General features: G+C 45.9%; 2 protein-coding genes and 1 long non-coding RNA gene across 5 annotated transcripts in view; 1 reads left to right on the top strand and 2 right to left on the bottom strand.

Moving 5' to 3' along the window:
- LOC121089574 overlaps window positions 1-1,661 on the bottom strand; it is a 35,743-nt gene extending 34,082 nt beyond the window's left edge. Inside the window, exon 1 of the long non-coding RNA XR_005828262.1 lies at window positions 1,403-1,661. This is a non-coding gene — a long non-coding RNA (uncharacterized LOC121089574). The remainder of the gene's footprint in view (window positions 1-1,402) is intronic.
- An 8,418-nt stretch (window positions 1,662-10,079) lies between these two features.
- CSRP2 (cysteine and glycine rich protein 2) lies at window positions 10,080-18,709 on the top strand. The gene is made up of 6 exons (XM_040596550.1): window positions 10,080-10,205; window positions 14,169-14,287; window positions 16,241-16,409; window positions 16,854-16,986; window positions 17,665-17,758; window positions 18,380-18,709. Exons 2-6 carry the CDS (start codon window positions 14,176-14,178, stop codon window positions 18,454-18,456), a joined length of 585 nt encoding a protein of 194 aa, XP_040452484.1. The 5' UTR covers window positions 10,080-10,205; window positions 14,169-14,175; the 3' UTR covers window positions 18,457-18,709.
- A 4,511-nt stretch (window positions 18,710-23,220) lies between these two features.
- The window catches only part of ZDHHC17 (zinc finger DHHC-type palmitoyltransferase 17), a 71,855-nt gene continuing 67,221 nt past the window's right edge, over window positions 23,221-27,854 (bottom strand). Inside the window, exons 17-18 of one of the 3 annotated variants that reach the window (XR_005827988.1) lie at window positions 24,987-26,356; window positions 23,221-23,480 (exon numbers count right to left, since the gene is read on the bottom strand). Coding sequence is in view for 2 of the 3 variants with exons in the window: in XM_040594836.1 (XP_040450770.1) it covers window positions 26,218-26,356 (139 nt within the window). In the remaining variant the exon portion in view is untranslated. Of the gene's footprint in view, window positions 26,357-27,854 lie in introns of all 3 variants that reach the window. The other 2 variants (XM_040594836.1, XM_040594837.1) reach the window with 2 other exon arrangements.

The raw sequence follows: 27,854 nt of genomic DNA, 5'->3' as shown, positions 1-27,854 counted from the left end.
TATGGTGAAGGACAGACGGACAGAAGGCTGCTCGCTAAATGACCAGCACCATAACAGCAACACCTAGCATTTTATTTTCAGACTAGTATGTTGACCCTTAATTAGTGACAGGATCATAGTTGCAACCAGCTATGAGGGCAATATGGCTCTCAGGAGCTAAAACTTATTGCCGCCACTCAGCTATCCCAACGTTGGCTGCTGTTATCCTCACTTCACAGGTGGGGGGAAGATGGCCAAGGAAAAGGAGCGAAAGCCTGTCCAGACCTTACTGAATTCATAGGCTTCTTTAGCTGTCATTAGTGGGTTCTTGAGCCTCAGCCCTGGCTAAGACAAGGGTCTCACCTACTCTTAGGAGGATTTTGCAGCCCAGCAACACCATCAGAGCCCCACCAGCACAACGGCTGGTGGCCACAGCTGCTTTAGCACAAGGTACACCAGCTCCTGGGAGAAAGAAATGCCAAAAGACCTTTCTGCTCTCCCTTCCACTCCAAGCCACATCATGGAGCCCAAAACCAAGGCCATTATGAGCAACGTGTTAAACTGCAGGGTACAAGATGCTAATTCATGTTTTTTCTATCGAGAGTGGAAAGTTTTAGGTGATTTGCACTGAACTGGTGGCGTATACTTGCACTGAGCTCAAATGTGAAGATGAAATACTAGAGTAAATGATGTGTGTAACTGAGGTTCAAAAATGACAGACCACTACGGCCATGTGTATACCTACATATACATATATACATACAGATATATATAGTTATATATATTTCTGACTTGAAAACCAGTCTCTGAGAAAAAAAAAAAGTAAAAATTATTTTGAGTTAGAGGAATAAGCCTTTTTGGTGGTAAGGAAATTTCAGTTAATGTATTGCTTATTAAATCTTTTGAACATCTGGACTGCTACAGGAAAAAAATCTTAGGACAAAAAAAATAACCAAAAATAAATCTTATTGTACAAGCAGTATCATGACTTGCAAGGAACACAGAAGATTCACATATTTCTGCATCTAGCAGCCAGTTTGGAGTTAATAAACTTCTGAGTTTTAAAATAATTTTTTTCAACCTAGTAATAAATCCTCTATCATGCTGATGCCTGCCTGCCTACCTTGTTCAGTCTTCATGTCTCAAACAGCATTAAATGCTGGCTCTTTGTCCTCATGCAGAGACCTTTTCCACTGGGACCTTGCATATTATCTTCCTACTTACCTCTGTTCCAGTTTTCCCCATTACCAATCATCTTTCTTCCCCCATTGACACATTTACCTTTTTTGCTCTCTTTGCTTCCTTTTCTCACTCTGAGCTTCACACCTTCTCTTCTGCCTGTCATGGTCTCCCCATTTACCCCTACAAGACAACCTCCAGAACATTTTTTTTTTTTTTAAATAAATCCTTGTTTAATTCCTACCTTTTAGACAATCTCATCCACCTCCCCTTCAACCTCTGTTTGCATGTCTTCTCCCATTTAAATTTTTGGGTTAAGCAGGCTGCCCTTCTGACCCCCGTACATGCTGTCTCTTTATGGTGCAATGTATCTTTTAATTAATTTTATGGAAGAATCTACATCCCAAGGAAGACCAGAAACAACCCTGTGGTAGATGATGGCAATTTGCTGATTTTTAAAAGTTGTGCAGATATTTATCTCATCTGTGCTAGAAAAGTTTACTGTTGCCCAACATCTATACAGATAAACTGACTTTGAACACAAAGCAGAATCAATAAGAAGTGTAACAGCCCCGTTTTGTAGTCTTGCTAATGAAGCGTGAAAACCAAACTGACAGCCCAACAAAGAGAAAAGAATAATTGATTTTGAATGTATTCCAAAGGTGACATTTGTAACCCAATTAAGGAAAATACTGTAACTTGTTTGGGCTTTTTCCTGACCATGGAATTTCACTTTTGTTAAAGCTGGATCTTCCTTTCTGAGTGATAAAATATGTGTAGGACTCTTTTCCACTGTTGCATTGCTTTTTTACATCTGCATTTCTCAGCAAAAGAGATCTGTATTTTACAGGCACTGCTCTACCTTAGCAGGACAGTGTGTATGCTGTTACAGAGTGTGCATTAGGTGATGATGGCCATCATAATTTGAATGCAGCACTAAAGATAATGAATAAGCCAAGCGCTGAAAGCTGACCATCAGCACCATACAGAAGAGGTTCTGATACCCTGTAGCCTCCTAGTGCTTCTGTATTTATGTCAAGAAAAAGGGATTATTGCCAAGACTCTGTGGTGTGCAAGCTAGCCAATGTGATCTTCTTAGGCTCGGCTTGTTTTCACTCACTGTGTGTGGAAGGGGGTCATAAATTACTATCCAAAGTAACCACAGAAAAGCAGAGTGCCTTACAATGATTTGTTGCTGATGGTGTAGTTATATGATCAGCCAAAGCCAGCATTGCTAATAGAAATTATTTTTCCAGATAGTTTTAACTGGGAGCTGTTGCGCACACTGATTAATGCTGTGGCCAAAGAGAGGGACAGAGCATGGACAGAGATGTGAGTAGAAAAAAGCAGTGTGGCCAAGGGACCAGGGGAGCACCCATGCTGGTGCTGGCTGATGGGTATCTCTACCGATTGTGGAAGGCAGCATCCAAGATGAGAAGTTTCTGCTGGGCAACTCACATCAGCTGCTCACTGTGCACTACGATGGCATTTATGTTAACACAATAAGAGACATCTCCAAGCACACAGCCTTGACATGCTCTCCTTGCCGAAATCTTGGCATATAACCAGCATTTCCATGGTACTATTACCTGGTTTTACTGGTTCAAATAATTCTTTACTGATAGAGGTAATTAAAATACTCCAACCAGTAACGATAACTGCATTAATTAATAATCAGCATCAGCTGATTTAACTCATAAGGTGTTCTTTAATCCTCAGATGGCACTGAGGTGAGCAGTTCAGCTTCCCAAAACACGTTGGAAAATGCAGATGCGAGGTGTTACTGTTGTATCACACAGCTGCTGACATGAATTCTGCACACCAGGGATATGTCAGAGGCTGGAACGGGTCCATCCAGAGCTAAAGGAAACCCACTTTGGTGGCGGAAGCAAATGCTGCCTCACCTGTAGACGGTATCCACTGGAGAAAGCCACCACACTAATCCAATGCTGCTGCCAGTTCACGGCGGGGGGTCAGACTGACAACTGCTACGAACCACACCAGAAGCTCTGCAAGCTGGGAATAGCTCACAGCCATGGATCTCCCTTGGCAAGCTGCCTGCAGCCAGGACACCCTTGCTTTTGGGCAGAGCCTGCTGCAGATGCTTGGTTTCCATGCAGAGGAAAAAAAGGTGGCTGGCTCTTGTTGCTGCTGCCATGGGCTGCTGCTGAAGCATAATCATGTTTATGGAGAGTGCTGTCTAACTCCCACCAAGAGACTCCACACTGGATGAGGTATACCCACCCTTCCTTCTCCTTGTCTACATCTGGAAACAGAGACTTCATAGCATGCTCACACACTCCCCAGTGACAATGTGTTTGTCATTGGCAATACAGTCGGTGGCAGAGTAGGAGTCCGATGCTCATTCTGTGTTCAGATGAGAACAGGAACAATATGCAATCCCACTGAGCCCCTCTGCAGAGAGGGTAATTAAAACACCACTGGCTGCAAGGAGGCATGCTAGAAGCTACAGCCCAACCACACTCAATAGCTCATTCCCCTTGAGGCTGGGTAGGTTTCCTGCCAAAACTTCCACTCCCTCTCCCCAGAGCTGATGTTCCTAGCCTGGGAAAGGTGAAGCATCATTGCAATTTAGCAGGTTGTGCTGCCAGGGGGGACACGCCAAAGTCACATTTTGTAGCAATGGTTTCCAGCAGGCGTTGGCACATTGCTGTATTTACTGCTGATCCCCCTCTAGCTGTTTCTGTGGAGTCTGAAATGCTTTTCCTTTGATGTAAGGATGCAGGAAACTTAATGCAATGGCAGCACGATGCAACTTGGAAAGCATCCACCCTCTTCTTTCTCACAACAGCTAGCAGGGAGCCCTGGATCCAGACTGCCGGTGGCTCTGATGAAGGGTGCTCACTGGTGATGGAACAGCCTGAAGCAGTGCTCCTTGGTAGGCAGGCAGGCAACAGCACGATCACCATCCTGCCCTGGCACAACTCACCTCTGAGCTTCCCCTTCTTATGAGGACAAGAAGCTACACACAGCAGTACGGGGGTGGTGGAGAAGGGTTTAGGGTCCCAACCGTTACTGGGAAAGGGGCTGAAGGGGTGGGGGGGAAGGGGAAAAAATCACGTGGACTCTTTTTTTAGCCCAACCACTGCTTTTTGCCATTACGGATTTAGTGAGGCTGCCATCTGCTATGTGGGTAATGTCTTCCCACCAATTCCCATAGCAGCCTGATGAAGCTGGGAAGAGTTCCGAAAACAGCAAAGTCAGACCATTTCAGCTTGCTATCCCCTGTGTCTGCTATCTAATATTAAATACATTTCCCTGCCCTTCTCAAAAATCAGCAATGGTATTATTGGAACAAGCTGTGTGGGTCCTTGAATTTTGTCCCACATTAATGAAATCCCGTCAGTCAGCCACAAAGCTCGTACATAGCTGAGATTACTGAAGCTCTTGCCTGCAGGTTCTTCCATGGCACGATGTGAGGGATAATCTGGCATTGTGAATGTATGGTGAATAAATCGAGTTTTATTAAAGAAATCAATACTTTTGGCCTAAATTATGCCTCCTGCTAGGGAGGTAACATTATCACTAGTCCAGGTATTAGTATTCTGCTGAGCTGGCACCTGAAATAGAGCTCATGCTTTGCTAGGCTTTTCAGAAACTTCCATTCAAAACCTCAGAACACGAATATAGTAACTTCAGTGTTTTCCTGGGTTTTTACAGTGCCGCTCCCTAACAACACCAACACCAGCAGCCTACACTGTGCTTTATCTTTCTAAATGTGTTTAAGATTACTGTGTGTTTCTTTCATTTTTACGGGGTTTAGAGAAAACTCACATCAGACTGAAGCGTTGCATGCAAGACCCTAGGAATGAATGGGAGCTCTCTGCAGGAGTCCAGATCCATCTCCCCAGTGGACCAGGAACACGCTGGGTCCACAAATCTTTGCTGAGCTGGAGAGGGGTCTGAGAGCCTCTGAGTCACAACCCACTGCTCGGTCTCCTTAAAATCCCACTAGCACCCATACTTTCAACAGTGGGCAGCTCCACAGCTGCCTCCATTTTTGCTCAGAGCCCCTAAAGCAAAGCCCACAGGGAAGTGGGACCCTGGAAGACAGATACTGCTCTGCACCTTGGCCCAACTGAGGCACGTTTGGGGCACGCCAGGCACGGGAGGGCTTGCACATCCCCATCTCCCAAATAAATTGTTATTTGCAGCATTGACCTTGGCCACATGAAAACCAGGTTTAAATCCTTGGGCTGCAGCAGGGGTTTGAGCCGCAGCCTCCTATGTGGCGGGAGACAGCCCTGGCTGTCAGGAGGCCATTGGATGTGGTGGGTGGCTCCCCCTCAGCCTCTCCCCACGGTACTGTTATACTGGGAGAAATAACCTGGATGCAAGGGGAGGGGACCAAATGCTCTACAGCAGGCATGTGGTCAATGCCCAGCACCCTGCCTCCTCTGCACCCCTCCGCCAGCTGACCAAACCAGCAAGGGTGGGAAAATGGCTCTGCTGCTGTTACCAGACAGGACCTTTCCAGCCCTAACTTCTGGAGAAAGGGAACTCCGTCAGCAGTGGGAAGTGGTTGCTCAGCATCCCAAACAGCAAGGGGTGCTTACCTCCCCATCAGACCAGACCCTGAGCATTGTGTTATGGCCATCCCTAGGGATGAAGGATGGAGTGTGGCAAGGCATGGCACTCTCCTGGCGTGTCTGCACAACTGTGCTTCCCCGCTCAGAAGTAATCTGGGTGATTTACTGACCTCATATCACACTGGGATACGTGGTAGAGCTAGCCTAAGCAGTGATGCAACCTGGTGATGCTCAATCTCCCTGTGCAACCCTTTTTGTGAATAACATTAGATCTTTTAAGTGCTTAAGGTGGGATCAAGAGTTCCTCAGTGTGGGAAACACCTGGGATGCTGCAAAAGCTTAATATTTTCGCGGATCTGTGTTGAAGCACACACTCCCTTGGCCATGATTTAGAACAAAGCAAAGTCTTTAAATGTAAAGTTTAAATTTTCTTTGTTTCTTAGTTTTAAAATTTCAATTGCAGAGAACTCTTCAGTATCAGTCCCTATACCTTAGGAATCAAATATCATGAGGTATAGTATTAAAAAATGAACATTCTATAAAAAGGAAGATCTGGATAGATTTTGAATAAGGTCACAAATCTGACTATTGCTTTCTATGTTGAGAAGCATCACTGATATAAAGACATAGGTCAACAAAGATGAAAATACTTACAGGTTTCAATTATGCTAGCTTAGATCATGTTGTTCATTAGACACCCAAACAGCTACTTCTTATAATCACTAGGCAAATGAAAATTTTGTAAATAATTTTACCCTAGAATTAAAATTTCCTAGAAATAAAATAATTTATAAATATGATCAATGACGAAGAAATCAATGAGCTTGGAAAGCACAGTCTTCTCATACTGAAGGTCTCTGAGATCTGTACTTTGGATTTAAACAGCGGATTCAAAAAAAATCACAGCTCTGGTAATCTCTAGAATTGTCACTCTATTTTCATTGATTTGAATGAATTAATTAAATTTCATTGATCCATCATTGTTCTATTTATGGTAGAATAAATGTATAGCACTCTTGAGATGCATGAATGTTTAGATAAAGATATTAGCTAAACACATTCCCTTCTAGGATAAGGCAAATCCGGGTATAACTGACCATGAATTAATTTTTCACTAGCTGATATTGCATAGAGCTCACTTGAAAATCCCTTTTACTAGAGGCAAGTTTGGGGGTTGGCCAGTGAGAAATTAACCAAGGTACTACATGAACCACTGCATGGTAGCCGACTTTGAAGTTTATTAAATGATAAGCTCTGATGCTAGCTGTAAACCATCTTTTGTAATAGGAAAATTAGCTAAATTGTGCTCTTTCAAGAACACAATTAAGGGAGCTCTATCAGTAGCAGCAGTATTTGGATAAAACTAGATCTGACAAAAATTATATCAGAATATGACTAAATCCCCTGCAAAGTAAAATCTGGACTATCTAGAATAAACTTTCATAAAATAATAGCAAGGATTACCAGCAGAGCAAGCAGATTGACTCTGCCGTAAGCAGACGTGTGGGACCATGCTTACAAGATCAAATGAGGATATGATAATCCCAGGTGACTGGAAGGTATTTAGTGGATGTAAAAGGCCTGAGGACACTGATGTACGACAAATCTTTTCAGAAGTAACTAGGTCAGACAAGTTGCTGATTTACTCAGCTCCTCAAAGCACGGAAAACAACTGTTACATAAAATTATGGCATAGATAAACCCTTGAGAATTTTGTTCTGAGGTGATAAATGTGCTTGGGGTCAATTTCACAAGTGAAGGGAGAACTGGTTTTGTGTAGAGCCTGCTTTCCCATGGCCCAGGAAGCAGAAGAAAACAGAGGCACACTCCTCCACTCACAGAGCTGTAGAAATCAAGAGAGGAAATGAAAGGGAGCTGTTAATACAGTTGAATGCTGTTTCTCAGAAACAAACTGTCCTAATTATAAGCTGCTGAGCTCAAAATGGTAGAAACCAGACAAAAAACTGGCAGGCTGAAGGAGCCCAGCTCCTCTCAGGGACCTGGCGTGGTGGTTAGTTGGGAGCTCCTCCCTAGGCCGGTGAGAAGAGGCAACATCTGAGACTTTGGGCAAGTGAGTCAAAAAGAGGAATTTATGGCAGGTGTTAGGCAGGAACACGGGGAGGGATGGGGTCGTGTCAAGAGAATGGTGAGGAGGGTTAAGGGGGCAGTGGGGCTGCTTGGGCAACGAGAGAGATGCTCAGGGTAAGAGTGAAGGAGTGCAGGACAGCAAGGAGGAATGCGGCAGGTTAGGATGCAGGCTTTATCTTTAAAAATTTCTGAACTATGCCCTCAGGAGAGGGAGACAGAAAAGAGATCTTCTGAGAAGAGACAATATGTATGTTTATATATAAAATAAGTATGTGTTTATAGATAATAAATATACAATACTAAAATGTATTGATAGAAATAGTACTTATCAATAGAAATAAAGTAGATGGTGAAAGTTTTCGTTCTTGCTTTTGTTTTCCTTTGTTACAAGGCATTATTCCCTTATGTCACAGTAATGTGTCACATTAATGTGTTTCTTAATATCGTTCCAATAGTAATGGACTTACCAACATACTTATGTCTATCTCTCCTAGTTACCCTGCTTCTGACAGACTGGTTAATTATTAGACATAAGAAAATTAATTCTTGGATGTCAGACTGTCTTTTAGCTCACTTAGCAGTGCCTCACCGCTGAAGAGTGTTTTATTTCATGCCAGCATGGCCCCTTACTCACAGCGAGAATTTCCTTTCTTTGAGTGTGGTCAGATCTCGCTAGAACTGCAATGCTACTCTCTTCCCTTTGGGAATGTTGCTGTTTATTTTTTATAGTCTGTAGGAAATGTTATCAAAAGGGAAAATCTAATAGCTTTGGAGACTACCTGAGGAGACATGGTAAATAACTTAGCATCATCACATGCAGTTCCCAGCAGGGCTGGGAGCAGGACAGGTTGGGCAAGAGAGCACAGGCATTTCGCATAGCAAGCGGAGTCAGCCGGCTCTGACTCACATGCCTCTTACCTGTCTGACTTGGAGAGATCCTCTCCCTTCCTGTAACCTCCAAGCTGTGCAACAACAGTCGCTAATACTTCTGCTTCTCGTTGTGCTCCCTCCCCTCAAAACCTAGACCAAAATTTTTGCTACAGTACGTGAGGTCAGGCTCTTGGTCTTGCTCGTATTGAACACCACCTCGTTCCACAGGGATTGATCCTGGCTTTGCCTGTGGAGCAGGGCTCCGAGCCGTGCGTAAATTGTGCACAACCTGGTCAGTCACAGTTCATTGCAAATGAAAAAAGAAAATCATAAATGGGAAGGAAAAAATCTCAGCGGGTTGTGGCTGCCAGCATGCGGGCTGCAGCACACTGGAAGTACATTTTACGGGAGAAGACAGCTTATCTTTCTCATCGCATGCCTGACGGGGAGGTCGCTTTTAATCTTGCGGTACAGGCGATTTGCCCCCACATACTGGCCACTGGACAACATGGTTGCATGCCACCCATGCTAGCAGTCCTGTGGGACCCGTTTTACGCCTGACCTGCAGCCAGACAGCCCTTTCGCTGTACGGTGCTTGTGCTGGAGGGTCTGTAAGGGGCTGCCTGCACCCGGCTCGGCGGGCTTCGCTGCTGCTGCGCGCAAAGAAGTCGTTCCTGTGCTGAAGCAGAGCAGCTTGGCACTTGTACGGGTAATGAGTAGCTGATTTGGTATTTGAGTAATAAAGGGGAGGAGATAAGCCTGCATCTCCCACCTAAACGCAGGGAACCCTATGCATAAACCCAACCCCAGCCAGCCAGCGCGCAACGGCCCTGCGGACTGGGGAAACGGGGCCGCTTTTAAAAAGCGGCTCAAGCACGGAGCTGTTTGCTACAGCATGAGCTGGCTGGTGCCGACAGGTCTAATTGCTGGCCTGTTGTGAAAACTATTTAAGTCCTTCCTAACTAGTCCGTGCTGGAGCAATGGCTCAGCGGGGAGCTGCGGTGCCGACTCGTCCCGGGGGTGCCTGCAGGCTCCCGCACGCCCGGGCACCAGCTGCCGCCCCTGCCGCCTTCTCACCTCCAGTGAAGCGTGTGCCTGAGCCCGGCGCGCCCTGCCCTGTGTCCCCGGTGCAGCGCCGTCACCGTGCCGCGTCGACCTTACGCGGACGGCGAAGAAGTTTGGAATCGATACGAAAATCATAAAACCGAGTAAAACCACGGGCTGGGGTCCCAGCCGAGACCGCAGCTGGGGTACCTCCTCTGCCTCCCCGCCTCTCGGGGTGGCTGCAGCAGGGTCGCGCCCCGCGCTCCCTCCCACAGCGCTGCAGGGACGGGGGGGTCCCTGGGCGCACGCGGCTCCCCGGCCCCCCGCGCTGTCGGGGTCCGGCTCCAGCTGGGATGGGCTCAGGCCCCGCGGGTGGGGCCGAGAGCCGGGCTGGGAGCGGGGCTGGGACGGGCCCGCCACGGCTCCGCCCCGGCTCTTTAAGCCGCTGCGAGGCCACGCCGGGCTGAGACGCGCCGAAGCGAGACGGGCCCTGCGGTGAGTGGCGGGGCGGGCACGGTACGGTACGGCACGGCACGGCACAGCCGGCCGCGGCCCCGCGGTGCGGGATGGGTCGCGCTGGTCGCTGCTGCCGCCGCTCGAGGCAGCGCCCCGGGGGCCCGGCCCGCCCCACCGTGCGCGCCGCGGGGCTGCAGGGGGTGCCGGGGGCGCCGCGGCGGGGCGGGGCGGGTGGCGGGCTGGGGGCGCCCCCTCCCGCCGCGACCGCTTGTGCGGGGCGCGGTGTCCGCACCGGGCGGTGCGGGAGCGGCAGCGGCAGCGGCACGGCCGGGGCTGCCTGCGGGGGCGGGGGGCGCCCAGCTGCGGTGTCCCCGGCGCGGCTCGGCTTGCTGGGCTCGAGGGCGCTCGGCTGCCCGCCGGGTGGCTGGGGAAGCGCTCCGGGCGGCCCGCAGCGCCCCGCGTCTGCCCCGGGGCCCGTTCGGGTTTCCTGGCCTTAAACTGGCCGTTCGCTAACGGGCTGGAAGGGACTTGGCAGCCGCCGCGGCTCGGCCCCGGTGCTGCGGGGGGCGCCAGGCGAGCCGCCCTCTCGGCTGGGTACCGGCTCAGCACAAACCAGGTTTTTCTCATTAGAAGGGCAGCGGCTGCCAACAAACCTGCAACCGAAAGTCAGAATTGTTGGTACTGTTGAGTGAGATCATCTGGATGTTTAATTACTGCTCACGAGCTCCTTGAAGGCCTGCCTGAACTAGCCGAGAAGTCTTGAGGGAGCAGGGAGGGAAGGCTTAACGCAGGATGGGGAGACTGGATCTGCCACCTGTGGAGCGCTGGAAGGCGACCTGGGCGGCACGAAGCCCCAGGGCGCTGACAGGAGCGGGCCCTGGGCAGGCGCAGGCTGGGGTGCTGTCCTGTCCTGCCTGCCGAGCTTCGTCCCCTTCCCCTCGGGTGTCCCCCAGCACCGCCGCTGCAGGTGGCCGGAGAAATACTGCTGTTCTTCCCACGCAAGCCATAGTGGGAGTGTTATGGGGAGGGTAAGTGGAAGTATCTTCTGTGGAAGATAGTAAGGTCACCTTCAAGTACTGGCTTCAATTCCTTTTTGCTTTTCACCTCATGAATTCGCAGAGCCCTTATCAGAAGATGTGAATCGGCTGATGGCTGCCGATCTCTAATACTTTTGTCTCCCTTGGGAAGAAGGGGTGTGGAGCTGCACCCCGCGCTGCCCGGTATTACATGGGAAATCTGGGGCAAAGCTGGAAACCTGATCCAGGTCCTCAGCTCTAATGTGCATGGGAAACTAAATAATTGTTTGCTAACAAATGGTTACAATAACTTACTCATAAATGCACAAAAGAACATGAGCGTGGGGTGGTGAGAGGGAAAGACAGAAGTAGTTCTTGCAGTTAATACCATTTACGTTTTAGAAAGCATACAAAGTAGAAAGGAATCTCATATTTTTTTCCTTCCTTTTTTCCCCTCCTTTTTTTTTTCCTTTCTTTCTTTCTTTTTTTTTTTTTTTTTTTTTCCCTCCCTAGACCATGCATTCCTTTTCCAAAGCTTTGTGCAGCCTATATTCTCTTTAACTAAGGACGCTCTTTGCCATGATTGATGTCAGCTGCTGTGCGGTAGCACAGCCAAGCACTTGAATAAAAGAAATGGAATCTTAATTTTTAGACTCTACAGTTGTGCCAAGAATGACAAAGGCAAAGTGGGAAATGTCATAAACCTAATTTTATGGGCTTGGTCAGGGTATTAGCGCTAAACCATGGAGAAGTAATGGTGCTAATCCCTTGGAAGTATTAAACAAAGGGATATCTCAGTAATTAGTGTCCGTGTGCAAATGGCACTGCTCAGCCGCTCAGAGGAAGTTTCCTAAGCCTTTGCTTAGGAATGTACCTAAGATGCCCCAATTTAGGTTAATAAACTAATCTTGTTTTCCCACATGCCATGAATGGCTGTCTGCTTGTCTCGGACGAAGTTCTTGTAGCAGCTACTTGGCAGCACGTCTTCCTTGGGAACCATGCAACCTCCCCTGCATCCCTAAAACTGCTGAGCTACCGGTCAGGCTGCTTGGGCAGAAAGCTTGTTTTAGCGGCACTAGCAGGATGGGTCACTGAATTCAGACTTAGCCAAAGCTGCTGCTCCGAGATGTGATCTGTGGGTCTGCGCTACCTCACCTGGGGAGTGCGAGGCAGCAGCCTGGCGCCCACGGGACCCCTCACTGTGCAGCGAGGCCTCTCCCACACATTGGTGAGAGCCCTTAGAGAAAGGGGGATCTTGAAACAAAGTGCTTCTCTGTGGCTCCCTGTGTTGTGGCAGCACTTCCTTTCTGTTAGCCAGGGGGACAACTGGAGATGGGTAGTCCCCTGCTTCTGGCTCAGAGGGATGAGCAGCGAAGCCAACCGCAGGCAGCAAGTTGTGGGTGTTGTGTAGGGATGCTGTCGTGTGTCTCTTCTCCCTGTCTGGGCAGCATAGGAGAGCTTCTAAGGGTAATCGAAGGTGAGTTGTGCTGACAGAAGTCAGAAGCCTCTGACAAATGCCTGCCTGCCTGCCCTGATAGCTGACCCGTACCGCAGTGCTGCTGTGGGGAGCCTGCGGGGAGGGAATGGTGCTGCCGGTGGGGTGGGATGGGGTGGCAGGTTCCAGTGGGAAAACCTGTGATCCTTGCCCAGAAACCCTGTCTGAAACAAGGGTCAGTAAGGAGCAGGAGAGGTGATGGGGCCTGAGCAGCTCCGCTGGGTTAGACTCAGCGAATTGATAGCCCTCTCTCTCCGTGCCGTTGCCCTCTGTGCTTGGGAGAGGTGGTCCTCTGGTCGTGAGCCACAGGGGAGCGAACCGGCATTAACCAATGGTTTCGAGTCAAGGGCAGTTCAGTGATGACTAGGAGATGAGCCTTCCACAAACCTGCTATGTTAGCTCGTGGTGGTGGTGGGAGGAGGAAAGCCCCAGAGAAGACGAAGGTGGCAGGTAGCGCTCTGCTTTGGTGCTTTAACCCAGGATGGTTAATGGGAGAAGCAGGAGGAGCTCACAGTCGAGCTGGGTGGGAAGTGGTGGTGGCAGGAGTGCCGGGGAGCTTTGGAGAGGGAAGCTCAGCTTGAGATGGGAGACTGTTCCCAAGGCTGTAGTTTGACACAAGGGGTGATGGTGTCTGTCCCTCCCCATTAGCCTTCTGAGTGTCCGTTGTAAGTAGTATGTGACAGGGACTTTGACTTTTCTTTTAAAGCAGCTGTGATTCTTTGAGCAGTTGGGTTTGGTTCATACACCTGCCTGGTAAAGGTGCAGTCCATGTAATAGTGGTGGGAGTCCCTGGGAAATAATCCCCCTTAAACTTCTTTGAAGTGCAGGCGTGATCTCAAAGGAGTTCAGAATGTCCCTGCAGCCCTAATAAGTGGTTCTCCAGTGAGGTGAACTTTGTCTTGTACTGCATCCTGAATGATAGGGCCTGCAGTAAAACAAAATGCCATTGTTGGCACAATTGGTTTGCTTCCATCAGATGAGAGTCCCAGTGTTAGTGAAGAATAGAAACTGAAATTGTACCCATCGGGGGGGTGGGGGTGTTTACTCATGGTACAGTAAAGCCCTGGTGCATGAAACTGTAATTTGTGCATATCCAGTTCATGTAACTTCCAAAACCCCGGGTAGGGACAGGAGGACACATCTTGTGAAGGCTGTGTCTTTTTTTCTTGTTGTTCAGCAGCAGTGGCCTCTGTTCCTCTTGCCAGTCCATCTGCTTTTACAAATAGCCGTAGAGAGCCTGCCTAAGCCTTTAAGTCTGGTCTGGGCTCTGAAGGGCTGAGAACTTGATCTGATCACAAAAAATTCTCATGCAGTGGAAGGTCAAGTTTTTAAACAGTTGGTGAAATCGCAGGCTTGTGCTCTGGTATGCAAACTTCGCAGACCTGGTTTAAAGGAGCCTGTAACCCCAGCTGTCCTTGAGCTGGGGTGATGGAGGGCACTGTGGTTAACAAACCTTTCCCCTTCTCCCCTCCCATCTGGCTGGGCACGCAGAACCACCATGCCAAACTGGGGAGGCGGCAACAAATGCGGTGCCTGCGGCCGCACTGTCTACCATGCCGAGGAGGTGCAGTGTGACGGGAGGAGCTTCCACCGGTGCTGCTTCCTCTGCAGTAAGTATTCCCCTCCCGCTCCCCTGCAAAACCTCTCCTGGCGTGGCTGGGGGTAACACCAGCAAGGTGCTGGTCCACAGGAGATGGTCCAGGCTCAGCTGGCACCTGTGACACACCAGGGATGGCAGTGGCCAGAGATGGCTTTGTCCATTGTGTGCTGGGCTTCATTCCTGCTTCCTCCCCATGTGCCTCCTGGGCCCAGCAGCACAGAGGGGAGGGCTTGTCTCCTGGAGAGGTACTGTCCTGCCTGTCCCGCACGGGAGGGATGGGATGCGCCTCCCGAAGCAGAGCACAACGTGCTTTTCTCCTCCATTTGTCCCCCTCCCAGCCTTCTCCTCTGGAGTCTAAGGGATCTTTAGGATGGGAACCTGGCTTAAATGTTGCTCGTGCGGAGAAAGCCCAGTGCCGAGCCCTGTTTGCACTGATTGGAGCTCAGCTGGACTTCTCCCGGTGGTCCCAGGGCCAGCGGCAGCTGAAGGAACAGTTATCAAACCTGAAGTCCCACGCAGACTGGGACACCAGCGAGCCTGAGCACAGCCGTGTTGTCAGTGCTTCAGCACAGCCAAAAGTCTAGACTTTCTTGGCACAGGGGCCTGTGGTTTATTTCAGATGACAGGAGTCCAAAGGATTATTTTCCAGCCCAACCAACAAGCCCAGTGAGGCACTGAAAATCACTTTCTCTGCTGAAAAGGCCTCTGCTTAGATGAAGGGAACAAAGGGTCGCTGTGAATCAGAGGCTCCTACTTTGCAAACAAACAGCCTGTCTGTCTGAATCGGAGAGTTTTACCTTATTACAAACATGAGGTACTGTTTTGTCCCACTTGCTGGTGTTTAATACCTGTGGGCAGAGCTAGGGTTTAACTCTTCATATAAGCCCCAGTTAAACTGGCCCTCTCAAACTAGTTTGCTGTTAGTCTGCAGCATAACGTCAGTGCACTGTGCTGGCATGTGAGCCTCAGCGCACCTACGCTCCTTTCCCTTAGCTCTACAGCAGTCACAAAAAAAGATTAGATGTCTCGGCTGCCTCATTTTCAGCCTTTTATGGGAGTTTCTATTAAAAGAAACCTGGGACTTACAGCGAAACAATGGCTCTAGTGTGTCTGAGTATTTGCTTTTCCTTAGTGCATAGTTCTGTTGGAGTTTAAGTCTGTAGGCTTAACAAACATGCATTACTTGATTTACTTATTGGATATTTGTGTCTTATAAAAAGAACTTTGGAGCTAATGAATGCCATAAGCAAAGGTCACTCTGTATTTTGAAGACCTTCTTTTTAAACAAAAAATGCATAAGGCTTTTTCTTTTTTTCCTCCCCAAATTCTTTATCATGGGCATAATGCTGTTGCAGACGGAAAGAGCGTGCCAGTTGGGATATAAAAGGAGTAGGAAATAGTTCTGCCCTCCACTGTAACCTTGAGCAGAGTGCTTGCATTGTGCTGAAGGACAATGTAGGAATGCCAGAAAAGCATGGCCTCTCCAGTGACAGCTGTGAAACTGTCCCAACTCTGCCCCAAACCAGCACTGAGGCGAGGGAAAACCTTCAAGGTCGTGGGGTTTTTTCCACAGCCCCACCCTTGCCAAAAGGGCAGGATGAGGGCTCTTCTGCCCTGATAAGACTTTTGCTTCATACTGTATGGCATATGTCAAGGGAAACTGCTGACTGCACTATCTGGGTTTCTGAGCAGCCTCATTCATCAAACCACAGCAAGTTTCCAGGCTTTAAATGTCACGGTCATGAAGAGGTGGGAGGGAATAAAGCCCTTTATAGGGCTAAACATAATTTACTGATTCAAACAACGACCTGCTCCCTCTAATCTCTGGCAGTCCCACAGCCTAACAGGAAGAATTGTGGACAAGGGAACACATAGCATCACTTCTCACTTGTTTTTTGGCTTACTATGTGTGCCGATGGAAATGGTCCCTTAAGGCAGTGTAACTTCGTTTTTTTCCCTCCAGTGGTCTGCCGAAAAAACTTGGACAGCACAACAGTAGCGATTCACGATGCTGAGGTTTACTGCAAATCTTGTTATGGAAAAAAGTATGGCCCGAAAGGTTATGGATACGGCCAAGGAGCAGGCACGCTGAACATGGACAGGGGAGAGAGACTAGGCATCAAGCCTGAGAGGTGAGTGGACTGAGCTGGGCTGTGTGTGACCCTTGCCCTTCAGTACTTTTTTTCAGAGGAGTCTTTCAGGCTAGATTCTGTTTAGTTAACAGAATTATTTGTAGCTTACTATCTGATAAATCCATGTCCTGAAACAGAATTGAGCACTTCCCTGGAAGTAAAAAGGGGCTGGCTCCTCAGGAAGCTAGCTTTTACAGTAGCTTCTTTTTATCCTTTGAAGCATGGCATTTCTCATCTTTGTTTTTGGTTGTTTGTTGGTCCGTGTCCCCCCCCCAAGTGTAATTGGATTGTAATTATTGGATAGCGTTGCTGGTAACTTCTCCAGTTTTGCAAAAGTACTGTATTCTGTACTGCGTGTTGGATGCTGCTCTGTCAGTGTTGTTAAGAACAGCAAGAGGTCATTTAGTGAAAGAGTAAAGACAACAAATGTCCTGTTTCTTTCAGCACACCCTCTCCCCACCGACCCACAACAAATCCAAACACTTCAAAGTTTGCTCAGAAGTTTGGAGGGGCAGAGAAATGCTCTAGGTGTGGTGATTCTGTTTATGCAGCAGAGAAAGTAATAGGAGCTGGAAAGGTAAGGAACTGCATGTGCTGTTTTGTACCTGCTACAGGACTTCAAAGTGAGCAAGGTACATTATGCGGGTTCCAGTAGGGAACCAGCTATGGGGCAGAGTTACCCTAAAATTGCATTTCTTAGCATTGGAAATAGTCGTCAGTCAACTTAATTGAACAAAAAGCACTTGAAATGCAGGGTGATGAGTGCTCACCTTGGACTTCAGAGGTGAGGCTTCAATAAAATCTTGTCTGCCAAGCCAAATGAGTACCAGAAACTGAAACTGAGTACCAGAGCACTCTTCCCCCAAGAACAGGGAACTGTCTTGTGGTGTGCAGCTTATGATGGAGGCTGAATGTTTCAGCAGAAAGGGGATGTTCTCTGAAAAAAACATGTAAAACTGTGTGAGTCTGCCAGCAGTCCGAGTTGCTGCAGAGAGCCAAGCTCTCTGAATTGATTAGAGCAAGCCCAACCCTTTTAGAATGCTGCCCTGAGGGTGCTCTATGGAATTCAGGGCTTTGGGCCGCTCACGGAAATGCAAATACACTAATCTGTTACTGGTACACTTGAACTGGTTTTTATTGCAGCAGTCATCTATAAACAATACTAACGCAGGCATCTCCAGTTAATGCATTTTTTTACCAACTCAGGCATGCTGTGTATTTGAAACTGTGGTGTTGTTTGTTTTTTTTTCCCTAGCCGTGGCACAAAAACTGCTTCCGATGTGCCAAGTGTGGAAAAAGCCTAGAATCTACAACCCTAACTGAAAAAGAGGGAGAAATCTATTGTAAAGGTGAGGAAAGAAACAAAGATCATTTGTTTATGGTTCAAGGTGATGTGTTGCAAGGATGGATGCTGAATTTATTCCTGGTATAAGAAACTTTCAGGCTCCCGTCGAGATGCGAGTGCTCTGTAAGTCATAGGAACACAGCTGAGAAATTAAGTATTAATCAAGCTGCTGATGTAGCTCGCATTTGCTTCAAGCAAAACAGTACGTACTGAGAAATGCAGCAGCAGCAGCCTGTGCCCTCTGCCTGGGCCAGAGAGCAGATCAGAGTAAGGCAACAAGCTAGGAAGCACCCTGCCATGCCTTCTTGCGTGGTATCACTCATGGATGTGTACTTGATCCACCCAGTGGTTTGATGGCAACATATGCCTTAACAGATACCTAGCCACGGAACCAATGTACAAATTGCTTTCACAAGGTAGGCTGGGAACTACACAGATCAAACAGCTGTGGCTGTTGAGTTCTGTCATGGCAGTCACACAGCTTAAAACACTTTTAAGCATTGCTTCTGATGGGATGTTCTGGTGACGCAACAGGGAAGCGACTGAGGGCTCGGCCTAGACAGTGCTGTTCTTAATTAACGAGCCAGGAGCCTCAGGTACTACTACATGATCATCTTTCTTGCAGGTTGTTACGCAAAGAACTTTGGCCCCAAGGGATTTGGTTATGGCCAGGGAGCGGGTGCCCTCGTTCATGCCCAGTGAGGGGGCACAGCTCAAAACCCCTCATGGCTCTGCTGAGATCCTGCTACAAGAAACAAGAGAATTTCCTAATTGTTACTAACTACTGTGAAACAGACACTAGTTACTGTAGTGCTTGGGCATATGTGCAGCAGATGATTTTTTTTAAAACAAAAAAAAAAGGCACTGCTTGTTTCCTTGCTTTGTGTATCACACTGTAACATTTTTATTACTGAGTATCAGTTCAATAAAGCTTTGCTTGTTGATATATCCTAAAGCCAAGCGTTACATGCTTTGACAGCAATAAAAGATAAGTAAGGGGAGCATTTTTGGGGTACTTCAGAGATGCAGGGGGGGGAGGGATTGAATCACTTAGGTCGGAAAAGAGCTTTAAGACCACTGAATCCAACTGTAAACCTAGCACAGCTGAGTCCACCACTAAACCCATGTCCCTAAGCACTGCACTGATGCATCTTTTAAATACCTCCAGGGATGGTGATTACACCACCTCCTTGGGCAGCCTGTTCCAGTGCTTGACCACCCTTTCAGAGAAGTTTTCCCTAATACTCAATCTAAACGTCCCTTGGTACAACTTGAAGCCATTTCCTCTTGACCTATCCCTTGTTACTTAGAAGGGACTGGCTACAGCCTCCTGTCAGGCAGCTGTAGAGAGCAATAGGGTCCCCCATGAGCCTCCTTTTCTCCAGACTAAACCACCCCAGCTCCCTCAGCTGCTCCTCATAGGACTTGTGCTCCAGACCCTTCACCAGCTTCATTGCCCAAAGCTGTATGATGCTATAGACTTAGTGCAGACCTTCACTGTAAGCCCAATGTGACTGAAAGCTGGACATACGTAAGTCATGGCCTTCAGAGGTGAATGACTGTTCTCCAGTATCACAACATTATATGCACATAAAAAGCAACTAGCAGCTCACTCCAAAGAAGTAAATCTTGAAATCTACTGGGTACAGTGACACAGCTCTGAAAGCAATAGCTTGTACATAGTGGTGTGCCTAAATGGCTGGCTGGCTGCCACACAGTCTCTAGTGAATGGAAAACAAACTTTTTCCACCATAGTATTTTGTGGGATTGTACCTGCTTTGGTATTGAGGTGTTGTTATGCACAGAATTTACTATGCACAATGAGTGCTCCAAGACAACTGCAGATTAATACCATCCCTACTCAACCATTGACCAAGCTCAGGACCACCACATCAAACTCAGGTTTACGAGCAGCTTTTGATCTTCTCTTGGTAGTGCTAGGACATAGTTCCCTGAAGATGGTGGAGGAGCCTCTTGAGGATGGCACCTGACAAGCTAGCTGCAGCCCAACAACAGAGCAGAATAAAATTCTGTCTTTAAATACTCTAGTAGAAAATGTGACTTGAACTCAAGTTGATGAGCAAGGAGTAATAACAATTAAACACCTCAAAGGCAGTGTAGGCCTAGCCCCTGGGAGCACACCAGTTGGGTGAAAGCCATACTAGTCAGGGACCTTGACTTTGCTAATGCAGCTCTTCAGGAACTGCTGCTGATAAAGGTCTATGATTAGGAGACAATTACTTTTGCCTTAGCCAGATCTTGAGCAGAAAACTCACAGAAGAGCTTGGCTTCTTCCAGGGGCTGGAGCAGGTCCCAACACAAGCCTGCAAGGCCTGAGCTGAGAGCACCTGCAATTGCATTTCTTGTGAAACAAATGGGAGCCACCCCCTCACCAGGAGACCCAGGACCAGCCCACCACAAAGGCCTTGTGTGAGAACAAGGTACTTAAGCCTAAAACAGTTATGCAAAAATCACCCCTTTAAGACAACTTGCCTTATTTTTCTGCTAGTAACCAGCATCTAGTATAAGCAGCTTCGCTATTTTATTTTATTTTTTTTTTTAATCTAATTCTGAGTTTCTCGAGCACCTGAAGCAGACCTTCACCAGCGTGCTCAGGCTCTTCTGCAAAGCTCCTTTTGAAAAGCTAAAGGCTTTGTTGCCTAGAGTAAGGAGGGGAGGCACACGGTGTCTGGGCAGATGCCTCTTAACAGCACAAACCGTGCCTCAGAGGAGCATCCCTGAGCTCCAGCAGGTTGGTTGTAGGAGCGCCCTTCCACCGCTCCCAGCAAAGGGCATGCCGTTGCACAACAAGGGCTTCACTAGACGTCGACTACATCCATGGGGAGGCACAAGCTCTGTCCCAGTAGCTACAACCCACATGGTGCTCCAGGGTGGAGGGGGAGGTTCAGTTTCAACTCTCATTGTGCCCAACAGAAGTTAGTTAAAGAAAAAATGAGGTTTGAAACTCTGTCTGGTTTGGGAAGCAGGCTGATACTTTTTTGGAGAAAAAAATGCCTTCACAGAGTGCATTTATGGAGATGTATTCAAGGCAGAGAATACTGGAATAAAATGCTAAGCAAGTGGGTCGGTGCAGTCTAAGGCAGAGTTTCAAGCAACATCTGTGACTGCAGGCTGAGGCGGTGAAGCAGTGCAAGCCAAAAGCCTAATTAGAAAAATACTTACTAGTCAAAATAATACACAAAGAGCATTTTGTACAGGTTACAAAGGAACAATGTGGTTCTGAGGAAGGACAGCCAGCTCAAAATGTGAGCCAAGAGCTTGCACAGTTCACAGAGAGGGAAAGATTACAACTGAAAAAGACAACAGTAAGGCAGAAGCAGCACACATTTCAGGTGGGAGTGAGACAGCAACAGCGCAGCCCAGGAAACCTGGGCAGAAACCTTTGGTCCTGCTACTCATACTGGTGATTCCCAATACTCCTCAAACAACAATAAAAACCCCCAACCCCGAAAAAAGTACTTTTCCTTTGCCAACTTGGCAGTTGTGCAGGAAGGGTTGATCCCCTCCAACTCTTCCAACCCGAACAGGGACAGCTCTATCTTAGAAGCGGTATCCAGGCCCCAGCAGCCAACAACATGAAGACAATGACCATATTCCCTTTCCATAGCCTTGCCTTGTTACCTGATGGAAGTGCTTCCTCTTCTGAGGAAAAGCATTGTAAAATGCTGAGCGGCACTGTTTGATAGACAGAAACTAAAATAATGCTCCTAACACGCTACTGAGCTGATGAAACACCTCCCCATTAGTTGATGTAGCTACTGTAGTGGATCGAATCCCACGACATTAGCAGAGTTGACAGGTGCAATTTATGCTGACAAAAATGGGCATCTAACACATTATTCATTTACCTATAAAAAGAGAGCTTTAAGTTCCTAGAAAAATGAACTGTAGAAGTGAGTGGAAGTGATTAAAACTGCTAACAACCAAGGGCTTTCATTTCCTGGAGGGAGTCACAGCGATACCTCGCAGCTCCATACTGCTCTACACCTCACTAACTAACTTAACAACAGAACAATAAAGAAATGAAGGAAAAAAGGAAACTTGTAACCATGAAGACAATATACCAGTCAAGAGAAATGATTACCCTGCACTGAAGTGCTTTCACTTGGGTACTGTCAACTCCTCAGCTGTAGCAAAGCACTGGTGAATAAAAAACTCAGCCCAGGCTGGAGTAACGCTTTGAGTTAGTCTCAGTTTGGAGCCCTGATTCCAGGAGAGACTGGTTCTCAACAGTACTTTGACTTCGTGATCGGGAGATCTTAAGCAGTATCTAGGATTGGAGGCCATATGGATATAGCACTAAGTTTGTAAGATGCTGCAAATAAATTCAACCTGGAATTAGCAGGTGCAATTTTTACTGATATCCATTCAGCAGCCTAAGGTGGGTAAAATCCAAACACAAGCATTCACAAGTAGGCATTGCTTTCGTAGCAAGAAAAATCTGATTTTACTTAAAGGCAGCTCATGGGAGGTACAAAGGAGTGAACTGTAATCAAGCCATAATGAGGGTGCAGAGGGCAGGTTCCTCCCGAGTAAACAAACCCAGTAACCAGCTTTCAAGTCATCAGGAGCCCACCCATACCTCCCAGGAGCAGCAGCTGCTCTGGTGGAGCACTGCAAATCTCCGACAGAGACCTTCAGCACAGAATGTCTTTTTTAAAAACAGGAAGTACCTTCCCTGACCTTTACCAGACAAGTCAAAGGGTGGTCAGCAGAGGCAAGCTTGGGCCCAGCCTCACCAGAACCATTGCTTGGGGATGGGGAAGGGGAGAAGAGCACCAACAATTCTCAGTGTCAGTATTGAACCCACAACCATCAGAAACCGGAGAGACTTTTTTTTTTCCTCCCTGTTAGGTATTCTCTTAAGTCCCAGCCTCATACTTTTAACACATACTGCTGGCTATAAACATCCTGATTAAAGCCCAACTTGGATGGTTACCTTGTTTCTACTCAAAATCTGACCTTCAGCACAGACCAGAAGAGTCAAGGTATTCTGTCTCCTGCAAGCACAACATAGAAGCACACATCTTGGTCATATCTCCCAGCCTTACCTGGATGTTTTGTTTACCCTTAGAATACCTCAAATGTCATTTAAATATGCGCATTTGGCCACCTGAAACATTCCCTAGAAGGAATTTTCCCTTAAGAAACATTACCTTGCAAGCATGTTTTGCACAAAAGAAAGGACTATCTAATTAGTGAATGGTAACTCTATAATTGGTAGTACAAAGGGCTTCACCGAAACCCAGTTCAGTGGTTCACAGGATTTCACACAGGCACAGAATTGGGTACAAACTACCTTTCAGACACCTGTAAATCTTTCCGGAAAGACTTTACTAAAGTAAAATGCAAGATAGCAGCTAGTTTTTCCTGGTGTGGCTTCTGAAACTGGACAGAAACAACACTGTGTGAAATCACATCCCAAGTCAAGACAAACACTGCATCTAAGAGTCAATATTTATTTGATTAATAACTTACAAAATTTAACAGATTTAATTTATGTAAGGAGAGCTAATTTATTAAACATTTTACAGATTTTTTTTTTGTTCACAATGTAATACATCAAGATCTCGACAGTATTAAAATAATACTTGGCACAGTTATAAATAAAGAATATACAAAAAAATCCATAGCTTAAAATGTAGCGATGCTGTTTTACACATTAATTAAAAAAAAATCTGGTGGACATCAAAGAATACAGAAACCTGCAAAGAAACAGCACATGTTTAGGGCCAAGACAAAATTCCCATTTATTCTACCTATGCCAGATTAAGTTAGTCTGATCTGCTGTTGGTCTGGATCAGCTTTGTTAAGTTTCAGAAGCAATGCAGTTTTGGTTCAACAAGTAATTTGTAAGTTTGATAACTTGACAGAAAAATGCTGCATAGTTGGCTCCCCCCTGCGTGATTTTATGATTTTACATCAAACAATTTAGTGTTACTCAAGACAAGTTACATTTTGCACTGGAAACTTCATACATCCCAAATCCATATACTCAAATTAATTTTCACAACTACCTACTATTACCCAAATTCTGCAGGCCTTGACAGAACTGTCACCAGAGAGCTATTAACAAGTAAATAGTGCAGAACTCACTACATACTACCAAAGATCACCTCTTCTTTTGCAAACATTTTTGACATGGACTGCGTGACAATTCATGGCAGTTAATGCTACTGGGCAACTAAACCCAAAACTTGTATCACATACTGAACTGCTCTCCTGGTGCTAGGCGATGCTTAATAAAGTGTATCAAACTTCAAGTCAACTGACCCCCAGCAAAAATGTGGGAAAAAAAAAAAGAACAAATATGCAGGACATTACTGGTGATTAAAATAAACATTGTAAATTCTTCATGCTTTTTTCTGATTAGAAAAAATAGGAATAACTGATATTAACTGTTTTCACTGAAAGAGAACGTGTCTTCATTAGGATTACAAATTTTGTCTGACAAAAATAGTAAAAGCTTCTTGCCACCCCTACACCCAAACTTCTCCCATTAAAACTGTGTCCAAGACGATGTTGACTTTTCCAGTATTAAACATTCAAGTACTCTAAAGCTGCACTTCTGTAAATCCTGATATCTGGTACTTGCAAACTAAGTGTGTGTCTTGAGATCAATGAACAACTACAGAAAAAATGTTTACTTGCAAATACTGAACATCAACTATTTACAGTTTCACTGCTCCTCTTACTAAGGCAAGGGCCGGGAATACCACTAGATTGCTTTATTACCAGTAATCTGCATATTACAGAAAACGCTAATTTTGCCAAGCATCAAACATGCAGTGAATTTGCAGGGCATAATGCCTATTAACAGCAATATTGAACATCACTAAAAGCTCATTAGATATCTTCCTACACTTTTTTTTGGTTGAATAAAATGAAAATGAGCAGCTTTGAATACACTAAACACACTCACAGAGAGAAAACTATTTGATAAATTATTTATATACAGATACACATTCTTTACACTAGTCTCAGACATCTGCTTTCAGGTCCCTCCCCAAACTCCCCTCACAGGTTTCTCGAACCACTGGGTTGCTACAGCACTTAGAAGAGAACTAACCTGATTCTCAGTCTCTCTGTAAACAATAGTTAAGGAAGCAGTGAACAATTCACTGTGAGTTTATGAAAACACCATAACAAAAAATCAGTGCATCACATTCAAGAAAAGCCCCTTTGGAATGCAATTCCAGGTCATTCCTTACCTTCCAAACATATCTGTAGCATGAGAACTTAAAAAACCAGAAATTAAGGGTGATTTCCACGTGCCAGTACACCATCATCTTCAGAAGTTGCGTTACATTTTCTGTGTGTGCGTGCTATCATGGGGATTTTAAATTATTTGTTTTACAGATTGGTTTCCATTATTTTACATCCAAGCAAAGTAAATATTTCAGACAACATTGGGTTTTACTTCTGCAGTTGCATTCAATTTAAAACTATCTTGTCTTTTTATAACTGAGACATTTGCTTTCACATCTGTGGTTCCCCCATGCAATTTCTCTTCCAACAGTTCTCCAATTACACTATGCTGTACTGTATGAGGACCAAACCTAATATTAAAACAATGCTAGTTTGTAAGTTGCTTATATTAATTACTTCAAAGTAAATGATTTTTTTCCCCCTTTCTTCCTGAACATTATATGCTGTGATTAAGTTTTACAGGTGTATCATGCATTTAAACAGGGCTTTATTTTTGACAGAAGAGCTTTCCTGATTTTTGTAATTGTTTATTTCAGACTATATGGTCTCAGAACAGGGTTACTACAAGTATTTAGTTGTACCACTAACTGGTGGCAAAAACAATCACCATAAAATGTGGGCAAGGTATTTTTTCTCAACATTACCTGACATGCCCTACTGCTAAAACTTAACATGTTACAGGGGATTCCCACCACATGATGTAACAGTACTGAAAAGCACATTTTTCAATGTACGTAATACTACAGAAAATCTGTATTAAAAAAAATCACATTACAGGGACTACAACATAGCAATCAGTGAACTCTGCATCATGAAATTTAGTTTTATACTCTATATTCTTGTTTCAGTGGAATTATATTGGGAAATAAGTTTTTCTGCTTAGCACAACATAACTACTTATGTCAATACTTCAGTAACCTCATGCTCCATTGTGAAAGACCTTAAATAAAAAACCCAGCAACAAATACTGTGAATATGCTGTCGCAAATAATTCTCATGTTAAGAACTGTTAAAATCCCTTTTTGATCTTCCTCCTCTTCCTTATCAGGTTTGGCAGTTTATTCTGTCCATTTTTACTTTTGTTAATAAAATTCTGATGAAGAGAAGGTACCTTATGATTCATCATCAGCCCTACACATAGCATGCTACTCTTCAAGGGATGCGGATTCGAGAGAGAGAGAAAATTTTTCAGGCACCACTCAGATATGATATGCTCACAGGATGAAGGTGGTGCTACACTAGCTGGTAGCCTGATCCTGAAGTTTGATCATATTCTATTGTATACTGCCTTGTCCAGTCCACGATAACAGGCCGAAAAAGACCACAGCATCTGAATTCAAAGAAGTCTATAACGTTCCTTATACATCCATGGCTAAAAACAAACCAAAACCACATGTTAGTAAGCAGTATCACAGCTGATCTAACAAAGTACAACATTTTTCGTCTACCCACAAATCCGATTCTTCACCCTTTAAGTTCCTCACTGTAGAAAACCAATTCAGTTAGGAATTATCTTAGTGCTTGTTGATGAGCAAGTTCTGAAATAAAAGTAGTCACCAGACCTGGACACAAACAAGACGCTAACTTTTTCTCTACTACCTACAAAACCGTATGGAGAAATGTAACATGTTATTGGCGATGCACCATCATGTAGCGTAGCATGGCAATTCAGATCCCTTTCTAAGAGGTAAGCTGCATTGTATGGATGGATGCAAGGCAAAACAGCATGACCTGGATGTCTTCCTAGAATAATTTCCATTTTTATTAATATCTATTTCTGCCACATGTACCAATCCACCAGCTGCAAGTCTAAGATCAATTAAGTCCCTAGGCAACACAAATTAAGAAAGCATTATCTGAATTAAATGAACTACTCAAGTGCTTTCCGCTGCTGAATCAATTAATTGTCAAATATTTAAGATACCTACATCAAAATTCCAACATGTTGGGTTTTTTAAACTTAATTACACATGGGCTGGACAGATCATGGTTTTCTGGAAGAGAAATTCCTGTTATGACCTGCAAGAGCAAGTCTAAGCAACCACTTGATGTCCATTCTTCATCTGACATGTGATGCCAAGCAGTTATTTATTATATTAAATATTTACTATATATATTATCTGGTGTTATTTTCAGGAGTCATTTTTATAACAGCAGCTTCTTCAGTGAAAATAGTTTGTGAATGTGACTTTAGTTTGGAGATCAAACCAGTGGGGTTTTCCTATCCCACGCACCACCCTGTGTTCTTAAGGCAAAATGATTATCTGGTTTTCTTACAACTCTAATCTGTAGGAAGACTGCAACCATACAGAGATGCTTATCTGCTTCTTACCAGAAGTTTTGTAAGGAGAGATACTAAAAAAAAAAAATCACACAAACTTCTAGCACAAAAATCAAACTGCAACAATAACACCGATCTTCTGTGTGCCACCTGAAAGAACAGCAGCCCCCAGAGGAGACGCTGCATACACAGCAGGATTGAGACATGCCTCTGTCCTTTCACTGCTCCTGTAACGTGCCCATAACCCACCAACATACCAGCCTCATGCCTTCATTTATTTCCCGCTTTGGCTCCACAAGCTGCTCCGTGCTGCCGTATTCTCATCCCAGTGCTGTTTCACCCCCAAGCACCCCTCTTTCAGCTTGCACCCTCGTTACTACAGAAACCAGAATGCCAAGCTACCCTTCACATACTGATAACCAAAAGCCCATGCCCCACCCATGTAACACCCACTTCAGTTCCTGGGGCTGCCTGCTCCCTTCCCCACAAACAGTTTTGCCCATGCCCTTCCTCCCGAACAGGAAGGAAGTGCTGCCTCTTTTCTCGCGGTAAAGAGAGCAACTGGACAATGCAAATTCAACAGCACATT

The sequence above is a fragment of the Falco naumanni genome, chromosome 5 (genome assembly GCF_017639655.2).
Source record: "Falco naumanni isolate bFalNau1 chromosome 5, bFalNau1.pat, whole genome shotgun sequence".
Classification (NCBI taxonomy): Eukaryota; Metazoa; Chordata; class Aves; order Falconiformes; family Falconidae; genus Falco; species Falco naumanni.
Note: the sequence above shows the minus strand (reverse complement) of the source record. Positions and strands in the feature narration are given on the sequence as shown.

Coding starts and splice junctions, on each gene's coding strand:
- CSRP2 (XM_040596550.1), top strand. CDS start 14,176: ATGCCAAACTGGGGAGGCGGCAACAAATGCGGTGCCTGCGGCCGCACT. Junction 16,987..17,664: donor AAGTAATAGGAGCTGGAAAG/GTAAGGAACTGC, acceptor TTTTTTCCCTAG/CCGTGGCACAAAAACTGCTT. Junction 17,759..18,379: donor GGGAGAAATCTATTGTAAAG/GTGAGGAAAGAA, acceptor TCTTTCTTGCAG/GTTGTTACGCAAAGAACTTT.